Raw genomic sequence first — 24,521 nt, forward strand, 5'->3', positions numbered from 1 at the left:
CGTTAAAATCTGCAAATAAGCCGCATCACTGTATAAGCCGCAGAGGTTGAAGCTGGAGTAAAAAGTTGCGGTTTATAGACCGAACTTTACGGTACATACACTGAAAAAGATCCTGTAAGTGTTGGCCTCTGGAAAAATTCTGCAGAAGTAATCCACTCTGATAGGAACACAAACATATATATATATATGCATGCACTTGAAGGCCTAATCCACTCTGAGTGATAGGAACACAAACATATATATGCATGCACTTGAAGGCCTAAATGCTGCTGTCAGGCATCTGCCTGGATATTTTTAATTGTTTACATTGTTGTGCAATACGTTACTGTCTTAGCGTGTGTGTGTACATTTTACTTATATATATATATATATATATGATTATTTGTTGTGCAATACCAAATTGTCTTAACGCGTGTGCATGTGGGGTGTGTGGGGTTTGTTTAAGTCAATCGTCAGCTACTGCCAGTTATTTGACTTGTTTTAATGTCTTTCATGGTGAGCTTGTTCATTTCATGTTGGTGTTTACAATGATCCTGTGATTACACATGTTAATTTCCATGTGGATTAATAAAGTGTTTTTGAATTGAATTTGAACTGAATTGAATCTGCCCAGCAGATGTGATGCAGCGTAGATGGATTCATCCAAACGCAGAGACGCCTCCTTGAGGAACTGAAACTGTGGGGAAACCCCCTCTGCTGCCACAGTGACCTACTTCACTGTGCGACTGCTCTCCCCTCCCCTCCCCTTTCTGATTTCCTCCCCCTTCATCACTCACCCCTGACCCATGTCAGGTACACAAAGCTTAACTCCTGCAGTGACACAGCTCTTCCTTCCCTCATTCTTCTGGCTGTGCCCAATACTGAATAGTTGAAATCTTGTGACTTGAAAGCATGCAGGGAACAGAAAAGGTGGGAGCACAGCTCAGCTCACAGTCTTACACACACACACAATGCATCAGCCTGCTAAGTATACTCACCTGCGCTCCTCTTTATTTTGTCTCAATTCACTGGCTACACTCTGTAATATGTGCCTAGAATATACAACTTCATAAAAGTATAAACTTGTACAAGAAAAACCCAACAACAAAACAAAAACCCCCAAACCAGGCTTAAGGACCAGCTAAACAGAAAAGAAATATTAGATGAAAGAAAAAACCAACAAGAGCAGTGGGAAACTGGAAATTCCCAGGGCACCATTTCCTGGCGGTGGGAACAGTACCTGACTGAAAGAGCCGCTGGCATCCCCCCCCCCCTTCCCCCAACGCCTCCAACCACAGTCACTCGGACAAATATCTTAAATATCCTCACACAGGGGCTGGCAGTCTCTCAAACTGTGACCTTGGCACACCATTAACACCCCCAGGGAAGATCTCGGGTCTGGTTACAGTTGGGCATTATACCCCTTTGTTAGAAGGCCTGGGCCTGAATGCACTAGTGATCATGTCTGTGTGAGTGTGCAGTGGGCAGGGGGTGGAGTGTGCATGACTGAAACCTGATGAAATAACACAGGAATGATGACTGCCCACAGGCTGCCATCACATTAGCTCTACCCAGGTAGGCAGCTCCATGTCTGTAAAGCGCTAAGAGCCTGGTCTCTGACAGAGGATTGGAGCAATATGAATTATCAACAGCAGCAAATGGACACGTTTTACTATCAAAGCTGATTTTTCAACAGAACTTTGCCAGGGACAAATCTCTTGTTGCCATGGGTTCTGTTACAGGCACTGACTACCACCAAGACTACCCCTCAGACCAGGGAGTAAAAATCCCATCTGGGTGGGACTGGAACCCATGGATACTTCTTAGATGGGAAATCTACACTGGGACCACTGCTCTTAGATGGGCAATCTACACTGGGACCACTGCTCTTAGATGGGCAATCTACACTGGGACCACTGCTCTTAGATGGGCAATCTACACTAGGACCACTGCTCTTAGATGGGCAATCTACACTGGGACCACTGCTCTCAGATGGGCAATCTACACTAGGACCACTGCTCTCAGATGGGCAATCTACAGTGGGACCACTGCTCTTAGATGGGCAATCTACACTAGGACCACTGCTCTCAGATGGGCAATCTACACTAAGGCCACTGCTCTTAGATGGGCAATCTACACTGACTAGGACCACTGCTCTCAGATGGGCAATCTACACTGGGACCACTGCTCTTAGATGGGCAATCTACACTGGACCACTGCTCTTAGATGGGCAATCTACACTGGGACCACTGCTCTTAGATGGGCAATCTACACTAGGACCACTGCTCTTAGATGGGCAATCTACACTGGGACCACTGCTCTTAGATGGGCAATCTACACTGGGACCACTGCTCTTAGATGGGCAATCTACACTGGGACCACTGCTCTTAGATGGGCAATCTACACTAGGACCACTGCTCTTAGATGGGAAATCTACACTGGGACCACTGCTCTTAGATGGGCAATCTACACTAAGGCCACTGCTCTCAGATGGGCAATCTACACTAAGGCCACTGCTCTCAGATGGGCAATCTACACTGGGACCACTGCTCTTAGATGGGCAATCTACACTGGGACCACTGCTCTTAGATGGGCAATCTACACTAGGACCACTGCTCTTAGATGGGCAATCTACACTAGGACCACTGCTCTTAGATGGGCAATCTACACTGGGACCACTGCTCTTAGATGGGCAATCTACACTGGGACCACTGCTCTTAGATGGGCAATCTACACTAGGGCCACTGCTCTTAGATGGGCAATCTACACTAAGGCCACTGCTCTTAGATGGGCAATCTACACTGGGACCACTGCTCCAAAAGGTATTGAAAAAGAAACACTGACACACACATACATGTGCACACACACATACACAAACACACACACGCATGTGCGAGTCAAGAACAGAGTTTATTTCCAACTGTTATGCATAAAACATCAACCAAGCGTCAAGAACAAGTTGACAATAATCTATTTAACCATCAGATTCAATCATAAAAGTCCTAGACAGCATGACCCTCTCCAATACAAAAGAATGATAACATCAGAAAGTTGAACATACAGTGACACACAAAACCTCTTGTACATTCTACAGGAAGTAGTACTGCACATGCTTGCATACTCTGTTATTACAGTTACTTATGTATTTGTATCATCAGAATTCAAATCCGAGTTAGGCCTGATGCACTTACAGATAACACAAACCACACACACACAGAAACCTGACACAGATATTCACACGGTCAACTTGGTCGATGGCACCACGCCCACTGAAGCTCTCAATGAAAACAGAGAAAATCAATCAGGCTATTGGTACATTCTTAACATTCATACAAAACACAACCACACATATACACACATAAAGTACTTTATGCTAACAATGAAAATATTATCTTCACATATTTAAACTCTAATGCTGACAGACAAAAGACATCTTCATACTTTTTTTTTTTAATTTTTTTTTTTTTTACTCCACACCAACAGAGGAAAGGTGATATTCAACAGTGCCACATGCTACGGAGACAGCTACCTGTACATTCAGTCCATTATGTTACTGGTTAGCCAACTATAAAGGCTACAACAGGGCAGAAAACATGCTAAAAACATGAACCATCAATTAACATACAAAAAAACAAAAAACAAACACACACTGACCATTTCCACATTTAGCATCCAACACACAAAAAACACACAGATGAAATTCACATTCACCTATACTAGTAACATATGCTGGGAGTACCAACACTTCACTCACTTTGTGCTCTTTACATTGAAAACAGAACAAAATGTTTTCTTTGAAAAACCAAGAAAAAAATCCATCTGGTGCTCACACGATGAAACAAGGCAAGGCCATCATGGCGATCATCACTGCAGAGTGGGCATTTAGTGCTCATCCCCTTGTCTGCAACCTCAACACAAAGGCTAATGTTAGAGCACAGCAGTCTAGCTGACACCTCCAGTACTACCTATAACAACATCTCAAACAGTAAGTCTTGCAATGCAGCATTTCCACAACTGCAGAGTGACACTGTGGTGGGGAATGGTCCAGAACACAAAAAACAGACGACGACCGAATTCAGGAGGCAGAAAAAGCAGGAAGCTGACGGACATGAGGGTCTCTACACTGCAAAACAACTGAATACCCCAACAAAGTGGGGGGCTACTATCCACTGTTGAAAAATGATGTCTAGCAAGCCTATGGGGTGTGTGGGTGGGAGGTGAGTCTGTACAGTCACAACAGACACTGTGTTTCAGATGTGGAAACACAGGAAGATCTTCCCCCTCTCCAAACTGAAGGGTGCTGAACTATGGCCAACACAACACATACGCACCATGTCAACAACCGCACACCCACCCATGCACACAGAGTGCTGACACCAAAGCTGTGACATGAATGCTGCTGTGTCAGAGGTCAGAGGACAGTGAACCTTCAGCACCCAGACAAGCCACAGGTATGGCAGGTCACAGTTCAATGAGCAAATCAGGTGTTCTCAAACAACACCATGCCACCCAACAACAGCTGTCTGTACAAGTGTGCCTTGTTGACTGGGTGTCCTTTGTTTCCACAAAAGCCACAGAATCATCTTGCCCAATGCTGATGAGTCATATACTAACTCAACCAGAGGAAAAATGTTTCCTAAAAATCAAGTAACTGTTCTCAGAAGTCTTACTGTCAAAATTTCATGAAAGAACATTTTTCTCATATATTGCAAGAAAAATTATCCTTTCTTTCAATTTTCATGCAAACATGAGAGTGTGTTTGTAACAGCCGCCATGGTAAGTGGCAAGCATTGCTGACGAACAGCTGGGAAAATACCGGTTTGATTCCCAGCGGAGGAAGGTTTTTCAGTCCATGGCGGGCTCCTACTCGAAGATAAGTGTTAAGGACTTAAATATGAAGACTGGAACCACACGACAATCATCCACTTTTCAGATGCATCTTTGGGTGTGTTGCTTAAATTTCCTGACCAATACTGCAGGTGTCTGTATCTTTCAGGCCTGGTTATTGTGAAATGGAGCATCACGTACAGCCTTGCCACATAGTCCCAAACTTAATGAACCTCCAAAACAACATTGTTATCATATCCATCCTCCTCCATCATCAAGGGAACAAAAGGAATCTCCCCCATTCTTCGGCTCTTCATGCCCAGTTCTCATGGTGACCTGTTTCAATCCCCCTCCACCTCAATGCTTGGGGTCAGTCCTCTTCATGTCTTTGGTGTTGACAGGTTCCTGGGGGACTGTCGTTGTGGTGGTATCATCTGTGGTGGAGGGGACGCTCACCCAGTTTGGCTCCGCGACCAAGTGACTATTGTCATCAGTAAACAGCATAGTAGGTGGTATCCTGAATACACTGAATTAGAAAAGGCACTACTGAACGTCACTGGAAGTGACACAGCAGCAGTGCCTGGTCTCTTTTGGTGTGTAGCCTCATGGTGACCCAACATCGATGGTTCCAAGTGGACTGCCAATGCTGGGACTGCGACAGATGAACTTAAGTGTAGCTGTGTATTGGGGGGCTCAGAGTGAGCAGTGTGGGAGAAATGCCAATTAAACGGTATAGATGATGGGACAGCAAAAATCAAAAGAATTTGCTTGGAAGATATGTATTTTCTTATATAGAGAAGCATCAAGTAAGTGTTTTCAAAATACAGGACCATCTAATTACGCATTTTATTTTCTCAACCATTCAAACTGCAATCTGAAGGCTAATAGAGGAGAAGGGCGTAAAGACTGACAGACACCAAGAAAAAAACAGGGGCAAAAATACAATACACAACTAAAATCAATATGAAAAACACATCGCAAATCAAAAGACTAAAGCCAATCTTTGGACAGAATCCCCAGACTTCCATATAAAAATGAGTTCACTGTTTATGTACTGGCAAATAACCTTACATCTGTTGACATGCAATGACAAAAATATAAGTTGCACACTGACACAAATGAAATATAGACCCATACAACACAACAATACACACAACAATACACAATACACACAGTTCTAATAAGGCAGGACAAGAGAACGTTTACACAGGACCGAGATAAGCAAAAGCTTACAGTAAGTCTCAACAAGGATATATATATATATATATTACATGTACACACTTCATCCAATAAAAAGTACAACCTTAATCCAGGTTTGGTTTCAACTCAAAAACAGCATTCACATTATATCCCACTCCCATTATACCCCTCCGAAATCTGGAATCAAAGTACAACATATAAACCTGTCCTTCTGTTTAAAGTCAGTTCTTGACATAAAACAATGATGTTGCCGTTTGTCCGTTGAAGGCGACAATAATGACCATGATCATATTTCTATTGTTTTGTTTTTCTAAGCATATGTGGTATAGCATATATGGATTAGTCTGCACACTTTGACACCTTCATGAAACTCAAACTGATGGGTCCTTCAAAGACTGACCCGGTCAACATGGGCTGACCGACTCCACATGCATGAGGAGAACTGGGGAACTGGAGCTACCAGCTGACATAGCAGAAGCTTTTCTTTGGGCCTCTACTGTACGTCAGCTTAGAATGCTTGCTTAACTGGGGAATATTACTGTATTCCACATCAGTTTAGAATGCTTGCTTAGCTGGGGAATATCACTGAATTCCACATCAGTTTAGAATGCTTGCTTAACTGGGGAATATCACTGAATTCCACATCAGTTTAGAATGCTTGCTTAACTGGGGAATATCACTGAATTCCACATCAGCTTAGAATGCTTGCTTAACTGGGGAATATCAATGTATTTCACACCAGCTTAGAATGCTTGCTTAGCTGGGGAATATCACTATGTTCCACACCAGCTTAGAATGCTTGCTTAGCTGGGGAATATCACTGAATTCATCACCAGCTTAGAATGCTTCCTTAACTGGGGAATATCACTGAATTCCACATCAGTTTAGAATGCTTCCTTAACTGGGGAATATCACTGAGTTCCACATCAGCTTAGAATGCTTGCTTAGCTGGGGAATATCACTGAATTCCACATCAGCTTAGAATGCTTGTTTAGCAGGGGAATATTACTAATTCCACACCAGCTTAGAATGTTTCCTTAGCCAGGGAATGCTCACCACCACCACCACCACCTCCATCACCTCACAGTTCTACTCATTTTTTTTCACAGACCAATTCTGCTGAGAGACAAGCTCTACGGGAGACCTGGAGGCTGATAGGGGGACCACTACATTTCCTGTGGGTAGCCGACACATTTGTGCGGTCATCAGAGAAGAAGAAGCGTTAAGTGGGTGTATAGAAATCACAAAGCTGACAAGAGAACAACTCTGTGAACACTGTCTTCAGCTGAAAGCAAACATGGGGGTCAGAGGGGATGCTGCCTTTAGTGACACATGGCGGACAACATCCACGTGCTGGAGTCTTCATACATCTCAACGTCATCAAGACATCATCACAATGTCATCAAACACTTCTGACATCACCTGACGTCACAAGAATGATAACACTGTCAAGATGTTTATTTCATATAAAACATGAAGGGCAGCATCATCAATATAATGATACCATCATACAAAAACGCACACGGCTAACATCACTGGAAATCAAACATGGCAGCACACTGCTGGCAACATCCGCATGATGATCATTGAGACAATAAAATAAAAACACCTACAGTTGTTGAAGTTACTACATAAGCATGAAACGAATAACATGATGATAAACTCACCAACATGAAGTGAAAATGATGATAAACACATCAACTAGAAGCCAGTCAACACAGTAATGGAACACACACTCATACTGCTGTCACATAACCAAAAAAAAAAGGGAACACAACACACTGCTGACACCACTTTCACTGCATCAAGAAAAAAAAAAAAACCATCCACTCTGACACCTGACAAAATGACATCACAAGTGACATCGTAACCTCCAGATGGCCTCAACAGCTTGACATGACAATACCCAGCTTATGGGGCCACACTGACACCATCTTGTGCTGTTCACACACTGATATGGTATCCTGACATTCTGTAAACACCACTCAAACACACACACACACACCTTAGAATGATGCCACACCGACAACCCAAGATGGTCCCAGTACACAAAGTGGTCAACACACCTTCCTAAAACATCCAACTTGACAACACCACAACGCACTGACTGCAGTGTTCACTACAAGTCATCCACTGAACAGCACACGGCGTCATTTGATAAAATCTACATCCCAGTCTGAACCAGTTCTGTAAAAGATAAGTAGGTGTACACACACTGAAACAACAGATACCTAAACCTTTTCATCAACATGTACCCGAAAATTGTTTTTTTTTAAAAAAAACACAAAAACCCCCAGTAAAGCTAACCAGGTAAAACTCTCTCCTTTTAAAAGCAACAGAGCAGAATAAACAAACAGGTAACGATTGTTTGACGGGGAAAAAAGATAAGCATTGAACAATGACGAGTGGGTTGAAGGGAAACAAGCTGATTAGAGACACACGTCATCAATTCTAAACTGAAGAGAAAGAAGCATGAGGTCTCTGTCAGCTGTCTCTTCAACACAAACACTGCGCAGTGTCACTTTCAACGCAGCATCTTGTTCCAGCATCGATGCCTCATCTATCTCAATAGGAATCAAAGTCTTCAGTTCTGTGTCCTATGCTGGTCTGGAGTAGCAGCGCCAAAATATTAATAAGTGAATCTTGCAAATGTAAAACCTGCTTTGGCAATGCAATAGCACCATTAGGGAATTATACCAGACAAACTGCAGATTAATGAAATAGAAGAAAAAGAGAGGCAAAGACTTTATAGCTCATGCATGATTCCTACTGATGCACCCAGATGTTGCTGGAACAGTGGAAGCATGTGCTCTTGCTAAAGTTGACTCCTTTGACATCCAGCCAGTCAGACTCTGGAGCCGTGTGCCTCTGCCACAATCCTATTGTCAACATTCATTTGTTTACTGAGCAAAACAGTCAATCATATCGGGAGAAAACAATCAGTAAAAAAGAAAACAACAACAACAAAAGACCACCAACAACAACGACATAAACAAGAAGAAAAAGTGATATGCATTCCATGTTTACACCTAATATACAAAAAAACACTCCAAACAATTCCAGTTGTTTTTTTTATACAAAATTATCAACGGCAGACTGAATGTGTTCTGCCACTCTAAACATTTCAATCATCATGTTGTTTTCTCTGTAATTCAAATCACAGAAATAAGAAAGTGTGCACGTTAAATTCCAAGCTTGTTTGAACATCTCTGTGCACTGTATTTTCCACATTAAAGCCAAAAAAATGGCTACTTATTCTGTCACAATTGGTGAAAATGCCCACGAATGAAAAAGCATACAATTTTCTGCTCCATTCAGAAATTTGAAGTGAAATTCAGCTAGGGATCTTACTATCACCACGCAGAGTTTAGTATTATGACCTACTGACTTGTGAAAGAACCGGTTCCAAATAAGACAGACAACGAAACCACAAACATAAACTCCCTACCTTCTGAACTGTCTTCTTTATAATCAACTTTCCCCACCCAAACCCCTTCATTCATCTACTGATCAAGCCAAGAACAAGGCAGAAAGTCTGGTCAAAGACATGAAAGATATCAAACAATATCTGAATATTCCTGAACTGGAAAAAAACAAACATTGTTCTGGCCAGGTGATCAATAATGGCATCATGAAAAAGAAGAAAACCAAAGCCTGCTGCGGAAAGTCATGGCCATCCAGCCGTAAGAGAATTTGTCTCCCCCTGAGACCTGGAAGTGGTCATCAGTTCACCATCATCAAGGGAGGGAACCACTGCCACCTTAAAATAGTTCATACCAAGTAAGTTAGTGCTACAACTGAAAATGATGTCATAACAAGGGAGGATTTTATGTCTCACAGAGATCGACAGAGTTAAGTTCAATGTCCTAATGGTTTATGCCCTTGACGTCAAGATACTCAGTGCTGGGGTGTTGAGGCAGAGATCAAACGTGTCCTGTATTTCATTCAACATGCGTTGGTGCTTCCTCACTGCTTAGCCATCCTTCATGTGCAGTTTACATGTGGTAGCACACAGCATGACCCAAGACAGGGCTGTGATACCGCCATGCACTGTCCACACACCCACACATCACTAAACGCACATCATGCGCCTGTATTCAAGAGTCACCTCGACTTCCCATGATAAAGCCTGACAGAGTATCCCCACCTTTAACAAGCAAAGACTTCAGGGGTTTCTACGAGCAAGGACCTTGACAACACTGACTCAAGAGATGATCACAACAGTTGTTGTTTTATATAGAGGCTGAAATGCTGTAGATTAGAAAGTCAGCAAGACATAACATCTGTTATAGACTGAAATGCTGAAGAACACAAGAGTCAATCAGAGATTGAAATGCTGAACAAAAGAACATAGTCAATCAAAGAAAATCACTAGAAATTTATTCCATTTACAGCCAGAACTCTTACCTTCAAAACCAACACAAGAGCTGCATATTGTGCTGCATAGACAACAAGCAGAACTCTTCCTTGAGAGCAAAGACAAGAACTGTACATCCTGCTGCACAGATGACATCAGTCCATTCACCACTCACCTTCTCACACACACCTCACACCAAACAACTCACATGTCAGACAAATAAACTCAAAGTTTTAAGACTGCTCTTAAGAATTTCTTACACTACACAGGTCCCCATATGTCATTCCATGTAATGGGAAATTTTCTCTGCACTAGTGGGTCATGGTTAAGTATGTGTAATTAAAATCTTATTTAGCAAAAGAACCCCCAAACCTGCATTTTCAAGGTGGATGGGGAAGAGTGTTGTCACTGTCTGTCACTATCATCCCCCGTTTTCTTACTATATGATGGGAGAGACAAGGATACAGCTTCCTTGTTCCCTGTTTATGTGAAGAAGTCATCAGCACATACCTGCCAGTAATTTCTTTGAATCTTTGCGCTCGCTATAAACATAATATCATCTGGATCCCCCTCAGATTGGGTGGTGGCCTATACTGACTATATCTTCATCTTGTTTCATTCCACCCTTTCTGCACTGTTCTTTGTGTGAGTGACAGAGAGATTGCCAAACTTTTAAAACCCTCCGCCCTTTTCTTCCTTTTTTTTAAAACTCAAGAAGGCTAGAACCACACTACCAATCTTTAGCACAAACATGCTCCACTTCTACTTGCTGTGTAAAAATGAACCACGACAGGGAGTCCTGTATTTTTGTTTCGTTCCTAAGGGTTGGTCTTTTTCTCTGTGTGATGTGTGTGAGGGGGAGATGTCTGTGGCCCATAATGTCCTCATAACACCCTCCCTCCCTCACATCTGTTGTACCATCTCTTCTCCCTGGAGCATCAGTGGTGCTGATTGTCTGCCATCCCTGAAACATTATATTAAAATAAAAGAAAATGAAAAAAAAAACAAAAAAAACTTTCAATGCCAGCAACCTACATGAACCACAATAACCTCACTTATTTGCACACACACACACACACGTACACAAACACACACAGAGGCACACACACACACACACACATACGCAGAGATGGTTCTCTCAGTAGCATCTACAACTATTCTGACTGAACAAAGCTTTGCAATGCTCTCCAGATGAAATTCCTCAAACGCCAGACAGACCATTCAGCATCCCCAGTGGAACAGACTAGTTATTAAATCCCTCCAAAATAATACAACCGTCTCAAAACTGAAGACAGAACAGGCAGGTATGGAAACAGGAACACATGAAGACCATGTTGTCATGAACATCGAGTTGGTAGGATACACTGCTTTCTTCCTTAATTTATTGATCAACAATGCTTAGGCAGCATCAAAGATTAGGCTGAGCTCCAAGATAATAATATAATAATATTACAATAATGTTATTCTGGTCATGTCTGTTTACAGCCCATACAAAATTTGTCTAAAATAACACTATGCCAATAAGCGTTAAACTGAAGAACACATTCCATACAAGCACAAATAAACACCCAAACAAACAAATAATCTAAATAATCTGAAATATGTGGACACACACATGTCAACGCAATTACGTTCATGATACAAAAAAATAATTTAAAAAAACCACACACCCCAACAACAACAACAAACCATGATCACACCAATATGACATATATATCAAACACACACACACACACATATGCAAACATGAATGTGTACACATGTACACACATATGCATAAGAGTACACACATACTCTTCTCACATCCACACAAAACAGATCTACAATGATACGAGTCCACAAATGGTTCTGTCTAACTGAATGAGAAAAGTGTCCCAAGCACAGAACAAATGACACAGACATTGAAAAAAACCCCAAAAAAACATGTATATACAATTACCTGTAGACCACTGACACGACTGTTGAGAAAAACACCTTCAGCGACCGTCCTTGACCTGCACACACGGGGTCAAGAGATTATCTTTAGCATCGTCATGAAAGTTTAAGACATCTGCCCTCTTGGCTTGCCAGCATTTTCAAACTGATCGGCTTCTTTAGTTTAGGTATCAATGCTGGTGTCAGCTTCTTTAGTTTAGGTGTCAATGCTGGTGTCAGCTTCTTTAGTTTAGGTGTCAATGCTGGTGTCAGCTTCTTTAGTTTAGGTGTCAATGCTGGTGTCAGCTTCTTTAGTTTAGGTGTCAATGCTGGTGTCAGCTTCTTTAGTTTAGGTGTCAATGCTGGTGTCAGCTTCTTTAGTTTAGGTGTCAATGCTGGTGTCAGCTTCTTTAGTTTAGGTGTCAATGCTGGTGTCAGCTTCTTTAGTTTAGGTGTCAATGCTGGTGTCAGCTTCTTTAGTTTAGGTGTCAATGCTGGTGTCAGCTTCTTTAGTTTAGGTGTCAATGCTTGTGTCAGCTTCTTTAGTTTAGGTGTCAATGCTGGTGTCAGCTTCTTTAGTTTAGGTGTCAATGCTTGTGTCAGCTTCTTTAGTTTAGGTGTCAATGCTGGTGTCAGCTTCTTTAGTTTAGGTGTCAATGCTGGTGTCAGCTTCTTTAGTTTAGGTGTCAATGCTTGTGTCAGCTTCTTTAGTTTCAGTGTCAATATTAATCTGCCTACATCACTCATTCACCAGTGTACTTGACTCACGTTCATTAAGTTGGAGAGATTTTTTGGCTCCTGGTCCTACCATGAGTCGAGCCTGCCATGGGCTCAAATAGTGTATCTTAGACCATGCAGTCAAATCCCATTCATTTTTAGAATGCATCTCAGAGAAAGCTGCTCCAACACTGCAGGTATTTTCTCTCTAGGCCCACTGATGCAAGGTTTCATAAAAAAAAAAAAAAAAAAAAAAAGCACTGCGTACAGTGGTGTCAAACTGTCTAAAACCAGGGATGTTTGAGGGACAGAAACTAAAAAGCTTACTGTAGCTGGAGTTGAAGGAGATGTGGGGGCAAAGGCCTGAAGCTGACAAACATATTTACTGTGCAGGTATCACTGCCGTTTCCTTGTTCTGCACGCTTCCCCCCCCCCCGCCCCCCCCCCGGGGCCCCCAACTAGTACATATGTACATTGTACATAAATATGCAAAAATAAATAACATACAATGTTTCCTATAGGCCTAAAATCTGAGACCACCATGGCCTTCTGTCTGATAACCAGGTGGACAAGAGGCAATTTCAGAGGATCAAGTTTGAAAAGATATCTATACCATTTCTCATTTTAATGCGCGCGCGTGCGTGCGTGTTGTGTGTGTGTGTGTGTGTGTGTGTGACATGCGCATGCATGCAAGCTTTCAATCATTTCCCCATGCACCATGTGGTAAGACAAGTACTCACCCTGGTCCTGAAGATGGTCATGTTGTGGCGCTGCTGGAAGTGCAGACATAAACTCCAGGCAGATGTGAAGACCGCGTCACACTGCGCACAGCCCACCTCCGGGGGTTCTGCCGGCCACAAACCAGACATGTTGGTGAGTGGTGAAACAAACAGCAGGTATGTATGCAGTGAAAACACAGGACTAACAACAGTAGGTATGAATGCAGTGTGCACTGAAAACACATGACCAAATACACAATGTATGTGTGCACTGGAAACACATGACTGAATACACTATCTATGTGTGCACTGAAAACACATGACTAAACACTATATATATAGTATGAAAGCACTGAAATCAGTTACAACAGTATGCAAGGTGTATGCATTAGAAACACAAATATTGATATCAACATGCTCAGTGTCCCATTAAAAACATGTCTAACTGTCAAACACTGTGTCAGTCTTACATGAAACATACACACATGCATACAGATATACCACAGTGTTCTTTGAGTTGTGTTTACTTGTGTGTGTGTGTGTGTGTGTGTGTGTGTGTGTGTGTGTGTGTGTGTGTGTGTGTGTGCAAGCATGCACACACATGCATGTGTTTCATCAGTGTACTGTGCACATGCATAATATGCATATACATGTGTGCCTGCATGTGTGGACGCAAATATAAGAAAGAGTATGTATATGAGCAAGTACGATTCAAGTATGTATGGCGCGCACGCACACAGACAGACAGACACACAGAATGGCTTACCAATTCCTCACAGCCCAGCACACACACACAAAGTGCTACCAGTCCCCCACACCCTGACAAAAGAGGAAGAGAAGTGCCAGAGCACACAGCAGCAGTATGAGAGAGGCCACCTACCTGTCCCTCTGCGGGGCGCCCCACCCCCAGACCCAGGGCGGGAGGAGTAGGATGAGGGGCGCGACCCCTCGCTGTTTGCCAGTGTCACCAGATTGCCACGCTGCATGGAGGCGTTGCCCTCGGACCGCGGTCGCTTGGCCGCTGGGCCCCCTCCCATACTGTCCTCCATCAGAGACGCTCTGCAACAACATGACAGGGCTGTTGACAAGGTGAGAGCAACTGCTGGATTCTCCTCCTCCATCAGAGACGCTCTGCAACAACATGACAGGGCTGCTGACAAGGCGAGAGCAACTGCTGGATTCTCCTCCTCCATCAAATAGCTGTCCACACAGTGTAAGCGCTGCTGGATTATTGCTGTTTGTGTTACTTTTTGTCACAACCGATTTCTTCTGTGCTGAAATTCCAGCTGCTCTTCCCTGGGAGAGCATGTCACCACAGAGCAGCCCCACCTTTTTTTTTTCTCCCCCCCCCCCCCCTTCCCCTCCTTCTTTTCCTTAAAAAAAAAAAAAAAAATCCAAGAGAATTTTTTCTATAGAATTTTGCCAAGGTCAACTATTTCAATGCAGTAGTTGTTTTGTTTTTTCACATTCACAAAGTGCATGCTGCACAGAGGACCTCACTGTCTCATCCAAAAGACCTGGAGTTGGACCCAGATCACCACTCAATGTCTAATAGAATGAAGCAGTAAAAATCCTGGTCTGTACATATGGGACTTGAATCTGTGTACGCTCGCCTCCAAGCTGGACGCACAACCATTAGGCCATCACTCCACCTCCGTCGGTGACGTTCTGCAATTGCGGACACTTGTGGATGTAGTGAAAGTACACCTACGAAAACCAATATATGAAAACCAGTGACTGAGGAACTGTGTGTTACCTGAACAATACATGTATTCTATGCACAGAAGCAGAGTGACATAGTTACTTATAGTTCAGCTGACAATGGGTATCTCAGGACTGTAGAAATAGGGCAGTTACTGTTGAAATGAGTGAATGAATGTTACAACTGATGGAGGAAAATCATCTATTGACTGGCTGGACTTAATTAATTACAACTTACAGGGCTGTGCAGTAGAGGCCCAATGTTTACAAACATTATCAATGGTCAAAACAAAAAACAAATTACACTGTCTGTGAGTTGGGCATTCTTTGTTACACACATGCTAAACAGATATGCAGTATGGGACTGTCCTTTCTTTTGGAGGGAAAAGGGTGGGGTATGACTATTTGCATTCATATGATTTTGTTTGCTATATTCTTTAGTTTCCTACTAACAACTGAAAAGTTTCTTCTTCTTTTTTTCTTTTTTTAATAAACCAAAATACTGAGTGTTTGTGTAAAAAGGGTGTTGTCTTTTTTTTCTTTTAATCCTTTTTATCCAACTCCGCAGTTACCTCTAACTAAAGGATGCTTCTCTCTCTATGCTGAAGAATGGTTTAATTGAAATTCATGCTGACTTATTCAATAAACTAAAGACATGCACATATTTGGGGCAAAAAATCTTTCTCAAAACAGACTAATCATACAATTGAAAATCACATACTTATCACTATTAGAAGTGTTACAATTCTTGAATGCTTTTTACTGGATCTTGACAGCCATTCAAAATCAATATTTTTTATCTTAATATACCTTAACATCAAACAGATTAATAACAGTCCAGTTTACATTAAAAATTTGTGTAAGAAAATTAAAAGAATGACACTTAAACACACAAAAGGGTGTGTCTGTCTGAACCCATTCATTAAATTTCACCTCAAAAGGGAATTTTTTATCCTGAAATTACGTTTATCTAACATACTTACCGTGACCCACTAGTGCAGACTCCGGCAGGGAGTCCAATTCCTGCCCTGTACAAACTACAGAAAAACCTTTTTCCTGTTTCTGATCAGTGTCATTTTCCACCGCCGCACTTTGTTTCAGACTGGCTCTTGCTAGGTCTGAATTCTCACCCCCCAAAAAAATCCATATCAAATGTCATTGTTACAACCTCTTCAGGTTTTGTATACTGACAAGTCAAGATGTATATTGATTAGTCAACACCCACTGAGGAAAAATAAAACTGACCAATAATGCAGTGGTAAGCATTCACCTTTTGTATCCGTCATGAGGTGGCGGCTCTACACCACGTTTGGGCGCCATTCCTTTGGCCTTGGGTTGTGAGACAATGTTCAGATCTGTTACACACACAAAATAACATTCATTTTGCCTTTTCTGACCTATTAGCTCCTCAACATCATGTAAAGGCTTCACTACTTTCTTTTTTTCTTCTTCTTTTTTAAACGTACAAAAATAGGAAGAGAGAGCTTTGCATGGGCATGGAAAGGGATAAGGAGCAAGCTTTTGACTAAATGCCATGCGACCAAAACTAGTATCAGCACCAACGAGACAGCTGACAAATAAAACACTATCATACATCCATTTCAAAATCACTCTTTAGGACTGTGTAATTATTTTTTTAAGTTTATCTTTTTGTTTCAGAAATATGCACAGACAATAACAGCCTGTTGGGTAGTTACTGCTACAATAAAGAAATTAAGCAACTGACTGGCTGCCTATTAAGTATCATGATAAAAACATCACCAACATGCAACCACTGTCTATTCTCCTTTGATTCTTGAGCATGCAAAAGAGACAGGTACTTCGCTGAACTATCCAGTGTTTAAACTGATATAATTCCTTTCAGACAAAATGCTATTTCTCTATCGTCCATACTCAAGTGATGCAACTGCAAGTGTTGTTCAGAAAATGTTGGGAGGTTGTACCCAATGTCTCTGATAGTCTGAAGTAAAATTCATACCTCCAATACATATTTTTTCTGATGGAGGTACCAGCCCTTGTGGTCAAGATTTTACCTGTGCTTTACAAAGATGATGTGTTCAGTGTCTGTGCTATGCTCCTCCACTGCTATCAAGAAGAAATTATTTGTACACAGACACTGTCTTTCTCAATGATCCACAATATATACACCTCAGATTTGAAGGACAAATTTTGGCCATAGAAGCCAACAACTCGAGAAATGAAATAAGAGAAGCCAAAGAAATCATATAAAAAGAATCCATCTCAACACACTGACACAACCACTGGCCCGTGACTGGGTGTGATGGCCAAAACATTTGCCAGCTAACTTTTCCACCACAGGATGCAAAGCATATGTTATAAGTTAAACATCAAAGCTAATAATAAAGTAATTTACAGAAATCATGACTATACTATATACATCTGAACAGCTATGCACTGCTTATATACTCTAAATGCTCATACAAAACCATGTATACTACAAAAAGAAAAGTTTGGGTGAGAGACAAACATAACCTGGCGGTAAATGTCATCTTATAAATAAATACATATTGCTAGTGCTAGAAAGACAAACAAAAAGATAACTGCAAAGTACTACACTATGCATAATGCAATAATAAAAAAAATAATGAAAATTCACATAAGCTAGTTAAAATCTAAACAAAATCAAAAACACATATATGTACACATGTTGTGCACTGTCACCCACCCAATGCCTGACCAGCGTACATCTGTCCATTCTCCAGAGCCAAGGCACGCCGTGCTTCCCCAGGACTGCTGAACTGCACGAAGGCGTACCCCTTGTGCATGGAGATGCCCGTCACATTGCCCAGGCGACCAAAAATGGTGGTCACATCCTCTTTGCTCAGCACAACCGTGTTGAGGTTGCCCACAAACAACCGCGAGTCCTTGGAGGCAAAGTCGTCCGAGTTGGTGATGTTGCCCACAGGCCTCATGTGAGAGGCTGCCTCCGATGATGCTGCTCTGTGTCCCCCATGCTCCCGGTAGTGAGGGGGTTCTCTGTGCTCCCTGTGGCTGTGAGGCTCTCTGTACTCATGGGGGTCCCAGTAGCTGGAAGAGTTCCTGTGATTCGGAGGGTCTCTGTAACCGCCGGGTTCACGGTGCTCTCTGTAGCTGTACGGTTCTCTGTAGGGATAGTCATAGGGGTCTCCATGGTTCGAGGCGTGACGCATCATTCTGATGCCTTCTTCAGCACCTGCTACAGTCATTCACCAACCGTTTGTAAAATATTCACAACTGTTGTAACGAAACAAGACAGGTAGGTTCACCATGCCCACACACATACACTGACATTGTTGCAAGAAGACTGGATCATTACACAAACTTTCTTTCTTTAAGCCCTTCACTGCTAGTACGTTTTGCTATAGCCTATGCTGAGAAAATTTTCAGAAAAACAAGAAAAACACGCCAATGATTTTAATTTGCTTATATTTCAAAAAGTACTGAAGATAAATGCATAAAAGTACATATCAAATGAAAGGAAAATGAACCAAGATTTTGTTTTTAATATTCACATGTTCAAATAATAAGTTAATCTGACACAAGAATTCCATAAAATGCAATAAAAATTTTAAAAAAGTGACGGTCATTCCATCATGTAGGTGCTACAACATCAACCAGAATATCAACCAGTCTTTCTTGTGACTGTTGTGATCAACCACACACACTGTCAAAGGTTGTGCAACAGTGTCCAGGTCCATAAGTCTCCAACACAGTCCACACAAAGAACAGGAGAGGCAAGGCCTTCAAGACTCACTTGTGATACACTTAAAAAAAAAAATCCAAGCTTTTTATGTATTGAGTATAATTTCAAAATGTAATGTTTAAAATGAGAAAGATCAGTTTAAAGCAAATTAACTCCCCTAGCATTAATTACAGAGTAATTTCCCTTTTTTACCATCTGCACCAAAAACGTTTGCAAAATAAATAAAACTTCCATGCTTAGCAAAAGAAGTTCCTGTTTGAACAAAAAATGATAATAATGACTGCTCTTGTTGTTGGGTCAGAATATCAGATCAAAGTGCCAAGTTTAGAGAATACAAAAAATATAAATATAACAGTAAATGCAGTTTGCATATAATTAGGCTTTATTTTTTATTTTTTTGTGCCCATCCCAGAGGTGCAATATTGTTTTAAACAAGATGACTGGAAAGAACTGAATTTTTCCTATTTTTATGCCTAATTTGGTGTCAACTGACAAAATATTTGCAGAGAAAGTGTCAATGTTAAAGTTTACCATGGACACACAGACACACACACACACACACACAGACAACCGAACACCGGGTTAAAACATAGACTCACTTTGTTTACACAAGTGAGTCAATGAAAAGGGTGTACTCACCCAGCATCTATCACCAGTAAAAGCGCTGTGTTTTGTACTTGCAGAAACAGTCTTCAAGACACAGTGCTGGTTTGCTGGGGCAGTCTGGGCAGTAGAACCTCACATCCTTTCTTTATCCTTTCTTCCAGGAGACTCTGCACCTCCTTTGTAGCCGGGCCTTCTGTGGGGTATGTGGGATGACATCAATGAAGTGTTGTCCACACAGACGAACAGCGTGGTCACCTTCAGCAGTGTCTGGGTCTTGGTCACCAAAGATCATGGCACTAATTACATCCTTCTGGAAGTCCAGGAATGTACTGCTGTTGCCTGCTTTTTTGTTGAGGATGTGTGCATTCAGCATGGCAATTTGTAGAAAATGTACACACGCATATTCATACCACTTCAGGGTTTTCCTTGTGACATCGTAGGGCTGCAGCTGTTGGTCATGATGGTCCATGGAACCCATGTTTTTGTTGTAATCCCGAATTGCTGGAGGCTTATTTACTGCCCTTTGGTCTTGCTGCTGCTGGTCTTCAGCTGCAGGTTTGTGGCAAGTTGTCAACTCCAGATGGTCCAGGACGAACATCATGATCATCACTATGCTGCATACCTGAAACACATTGCATAAAAGACTAAGTTTGTTGGTTTTGTTTGTTTGTTTTTTAACATATAAAAAGGTTATGAAATGGTATCATTTTATTTCTGATTGTTTTCAGAAGCTGAAATACAAACACACACACCTACCCCCTCAACACCCCAAACCCCCAACACACACACACTGAAACTGGTTCATGGTATGTCACACCCCCTTCATTCTCTTTCGCATACAAAACAAAATGACAACACACACATACACTTCTATAAGTGTTGCATTTACAAAGTAATTTAGGCATACAATTCTGTATATCATTTTCTGACTTCAGTTATGTAAACATCTCCCCCCCCCCTCCCTGCACCACGGCCCCTCCCCCACTCACACACACAACAACAAACCAATACACACTCGGGAATGAATTCACAGAAAGCTCTAGGCGAGCGACACACGCTGTCATCAACAATGAGCCAGCCAGCAAGCCACGCCCCCTCGTGCAGCGCTGGTCACACACAGTACACACGTGACTCTCTCACACACAGAGACACTGATCAGTGACTGACGAAGCTACTTGCCACAGCTAACACATTCAAAACACACACAATGCAGTTACATTCATTGTTACAACAAACAGAAAGCAAATAATAAACTGACAAACCTCGTAAACACCCACCTGCATCTTGAATCAGCTGAGCTTGTCTGTCTTCAGTTTCGTCAAGCAACTCCACCTCCCAACCCCCTCCACTGTCAAAATCAGCATCTTCGGCATCAACTTCACACAGTTCTATCTCATTCAGTCCACAATCTTCATCTCTACTGTTTGCATTGTGAAGGAATTCTTTGAATACTCTTGCAAATGCAAGTGTTGGGGTTTGTCTGCATTAAGCCATGGCTTTGCAAACGCAACTTGAGCTTCGTACAAACTTGCAAAACTTTTGCCATAAACATGACGAATAGGTGAATATCTTTAGCTAATGGAACTCAGGAGATAAAGAGCTCACAGGGGAGCTAATTTACTGGTTAGACTGTTTTTTCTGCAGTGCGGGAGTCAAAACATAGAACGTTGTAACATGACGTACGGCGCACATCAATACAACATTGGCGAGCGACATTTCATGACGTACGCCGTACGTCAACAGCGCAGTCAAGAGGTTAAGCATTGGAGTCAGAAACTGATGTGTAAACCATCTACAGCAAATGATCAATAGTTGAAAAGCTATGAGCATTCGGCAAGTTGCCTAAATTCTATCATTTTCAAATTAAAATCATAAATATATTCACAGCAATCTGAATCAATAGTACTCAGTACAAATAGAGAAAAAAAATGAAGCTGGCAATCTTTTTTTCACATCTATACTATAGACAAGAATATGAAATTTGAAAGGTATATATGTGCATCAGCATGTGTGTGTGTGTGTGTGTGTGTGTGTGTGTGTGTGTGTGTGTGTGGTGTATGGCATATCTTGTGCTTTTAAGATGTGTATTTTCCTTTCCCGCTTTTTTCCTCATGTGCTGTTTTAACTTTATAACAATGTACCACGTATATATGCGTGGAGGCCGAAGCTCCGCTGAGCACGTACCACGCATATCTGCGTGGCAGCGCCATTTGCAATTAAACATGTGGTGCTCGCATCTGCCGATTTTTGTTTTGAAACAAAGACTGCCTGTCAACGCATGGAATTCCACATACCAATCATCCGTCTATTTTTAGACCAGTTTCTGCTGACCTAGTCAGCGTTATCCGGTCGAATCCCCAACTTGAAACAAAGGACTCGAGACCAGTCATTTTGCTATCAAGGATGGCGTCGCAACGGTTGAGGCGGACGGTCGTGTCACTTGAAGCGCTTCAAGAAGTTGTTCAGAATGTCTCTGGCAATGAAAGTACTGTTCAGAAAATGAAGATGAAGACAGAGAAAATGAAGGCAATATACTTGAAGATGTTGTCGTTATGGATGACAGTGAAAATTACGAAGAAATTGACGATACCAAGGAGACACGTGTAGGTGATGGCCATCCTGATTTTCAACTTGAAAACAGAGAAAGCGACAGTGACATTGATGATTCCATGGTTGTTGATGATCGAAGAAACGATGAACCAGTCAACAACAACAACAATATGCAACCTGCTGTTGGTGGAAATCAGTCAGTCTGTGTGTGTCAGTCTCAGTTTATGTGCGTGAACAATCACTGAATCAGTTTATAACACTATGTATTTGTGATGTGGTTAGCCAGTAAACACACAGTGGTCACAGACGATGAAATGTACACACAAACACACACACACACAAACACACACACACACACATTCAGTTTATAATTCTGACTTTGTGGGCAATTTTCGGACGGACAGAACCTGGACAGAACAGCAAAACAACAAACTTTGTGAATCTTCAGTGAGGAGACCATTCTGCGCCAAAAGTGACAGTGTGTGCTTCCCATCATCTTCTTTTGTTTTGTGCTTTTGTGTGAAGCTGAATTTTACATTATTTTTCAAGATTACCTCTCTGGATGCTTGAGGTGAGTGAAAGATTTTATTATTACATTATTATCTGATGTTTTGACACATTCTTCGGTATGTTTTGTGTAGATAATCAGTTTTGCTTTTTTCCACTTTGGGTGTCTTTGTTTCCTTGCATGGCTGATACAAGAGGAAGAAAACAGTATTAAAACACAACAGTGTGACAGGTGAAAGATTCTTTTTTCCAATGATACCAAACACTTATGCTGAATCTGTAATGAAAAAAAGGTAATAAAATTTCTTCTTTAAAGGTAGCACGTTTCCAGGCTACACACGGCCACTGAACACATGTGTGAGGCGAAAATCCACCCAGCTGAGGTACACAGTGATAAAGTTAATATTTAAATTTTAATGTACTATTTTATGTGAGGCACTTTCACTCAGTTTCAGCCAATTATATGAGGAGTTTACACAATATAAGTACTACATATTTTTTACTGAATGGTCAATTAAGTGCTAAAAGTAAAACAATACAAATGGACAAAACAAACTCTTGAAACAGCTATGCCAAATGTCCTAACAACTGATTCATTTTAATTGACAACATGATAATCACAATCCACTTGTAAGTTATATGAAACACAATGCTCAATAATTTTGCAATTATCTTGGATCATGCAATGGTCCAAACATTGTAAACTTATAAATCATACACAAAGTGCATTCAATCTCTTTTACTGTTTTCGAGAAAGTTTATTCATTATTGTCTTTTTTTCTTTTCTTTGTTATAATCCTTTTTAATAACAAGTAACATGCATAACTGCATCATTTTGTACTAACTTTCAAGCTGATGGAATGTGTCAAGCAGCAATGGCAAAATGATGTATGTGTTTGTCTCACAACTGTATGACTATGACTAGGGTAAGACAGCAATACTTAGTGTGCTTGCTTGTTAATATTAAATTCTCTGTGTCTCATTCAAATGTCCTGTTATATCATGTTACCCTGTATCTAAAAAACAACAACATGTATATCTTACAAAAATATATCAATTCCCCACATCGGAAGCCTTAATCAGTTCACTGATTGTATTGATCGGTCTATCACTAGCACTAATATCAGTATCGCAGTAACTAATTTGTACCGAGTTCTGGAATTTTTTAAACTATAACATCAGCAGCCTACGCGAAACACGCATGTACCTTTTTAAGACTGATTAAATCACTATGCCGACCAGTGAGAGGTTCAACTAAACGCATGATTGGTAAGCAGTCCACACGCTGTTACGATTAACCGTGGAAAAGCACAGTACTCAGTAGCATTGATTGTTGCTGACTGCGAGTATGGTGAACATTTTTTGTCAGACTCGTGCAATGTATTAGCAAATGAGGGAAATGTGTGGGTACAAATCATGAGCTCCGATAATGAATGAACTCAGTTGTCAACATCTAACTCGGAACGACAGAACTTGTAAAACTTGACGCTGATGTTAAGTATGGGAAATAAAACGTGGTCCCTTTGAGCCGACACAACAAGCACACGGATCACATGAAAGTGATGAAGTATAATCTCAGGCAAACATGTCATGCATAAAATAACAAATGGGTATATCATACACGTTTTAGCAGATCGGGATGCTGAAACAAAAGACGATACAATAAAATTTGGTGGCTTACTTGTACAAAAGAAGAACACACGTTTGTAATTTGCTGCTTCTCTGTTCGTGAGCAATTCCA

The 24,521-nt window shown here is 41.4% G+C and overlaps 2 protein-coding genes across 3 annotated transcripts; both read right to left on the minus strand.

Annotated features, from left to right (window-relative positions):
• Positions 1-2,870: 2,870 nt before the first annotated feature.
• Positions 2,871-24,521, minus strand: LOC143300835 (uncharacterized). Of its 2 annotated transcripts, none has more exons than XM_076614768.1 (7): positions 24,462-24,521; positions 18,101-18,607; positions 16,685-16,769; positions 14,594-14,772; positions 13,735-13,841; positions 12,303-12,357; positions 2,871-11,327 (listed from the first exon to the last, which is right to left on the minus strand). In XM_076614768.1, exons 2-6 carry the CDS (start codon positions 18,585-18,587, stop codon positions 12,340-12,342), a joined length of 876 nt encoding a protein of 291 aa, XP_076470883.1. In that variant the 5' UTR covers positions 18,588-18,607; positions 24,462-24,521; the 3' UTR covers positions 2,871-11,327; positions 12,303-12,339. The 2 variants fall into 2 exon arrangements, with proteins under 2 accessions (XP_076470883.1, XP_076470882.1); XM_076614767.1 differs by having other exon boundaries at positions 18,101-18,610; positions 24,462-24,520.
• LOC143300802 (uncharacterized) lies at positions 19,276-21,028 on the minus strand. The gene is made up of 2 exons (XM_076614732.1): positions 21,001-21,028; positions 19,276-20,345 (listed from the first exon to the last, which is right to left on the minus strand). The coding sequence occupies exons 1-2, from the start codon at positions 21,004-21,006 to the stop codon at positions 19,869-19,871; spliced, it is 483 nt and encodes a 160-aa protein (XP_076470847.1). The 5' UTR covers positions 21,007-21,028; the 3' UTR covers positions 19,276-19,868.

This window comes from Babylonia areolata, chromosome 26, assembly GCF_041734735.1.
Source record: "Babylonia areolata isolate BAREFJ2019XMU chromosome 26, ASM4173473v1, whole genome shotgun sequence".
Taxonomy (NCBI): Eukaryota; Metazoa; Mollusca; class Gastropoda; order Neogastropoda; family Buccinidae; genus Babylonia; species Babylonia areolata.

Coding starts and splice junctions, on each gene's coding strand:
- LOC143300835 (XM_076614768.1), bottom strand. CDS start 18,587: ATGATGCGTCACGCCTCGAACCATGGAGACCCCTATGACTATCCCTAC. Junction 16,770..18,100: donor GTACGCTGGTCAGGCATTGG/GTGGGTGACAGT, acceptor TGTGTGTAACAG/ATCTGAACATTGTCTCACAA. Junction 14,773..16,684: donor CCTCATGACGGATACAAAAG/GTGAATGCTTAC, acceptor ATGTTGTTGCAG/AGCGTCTCTGATGGAGGACA.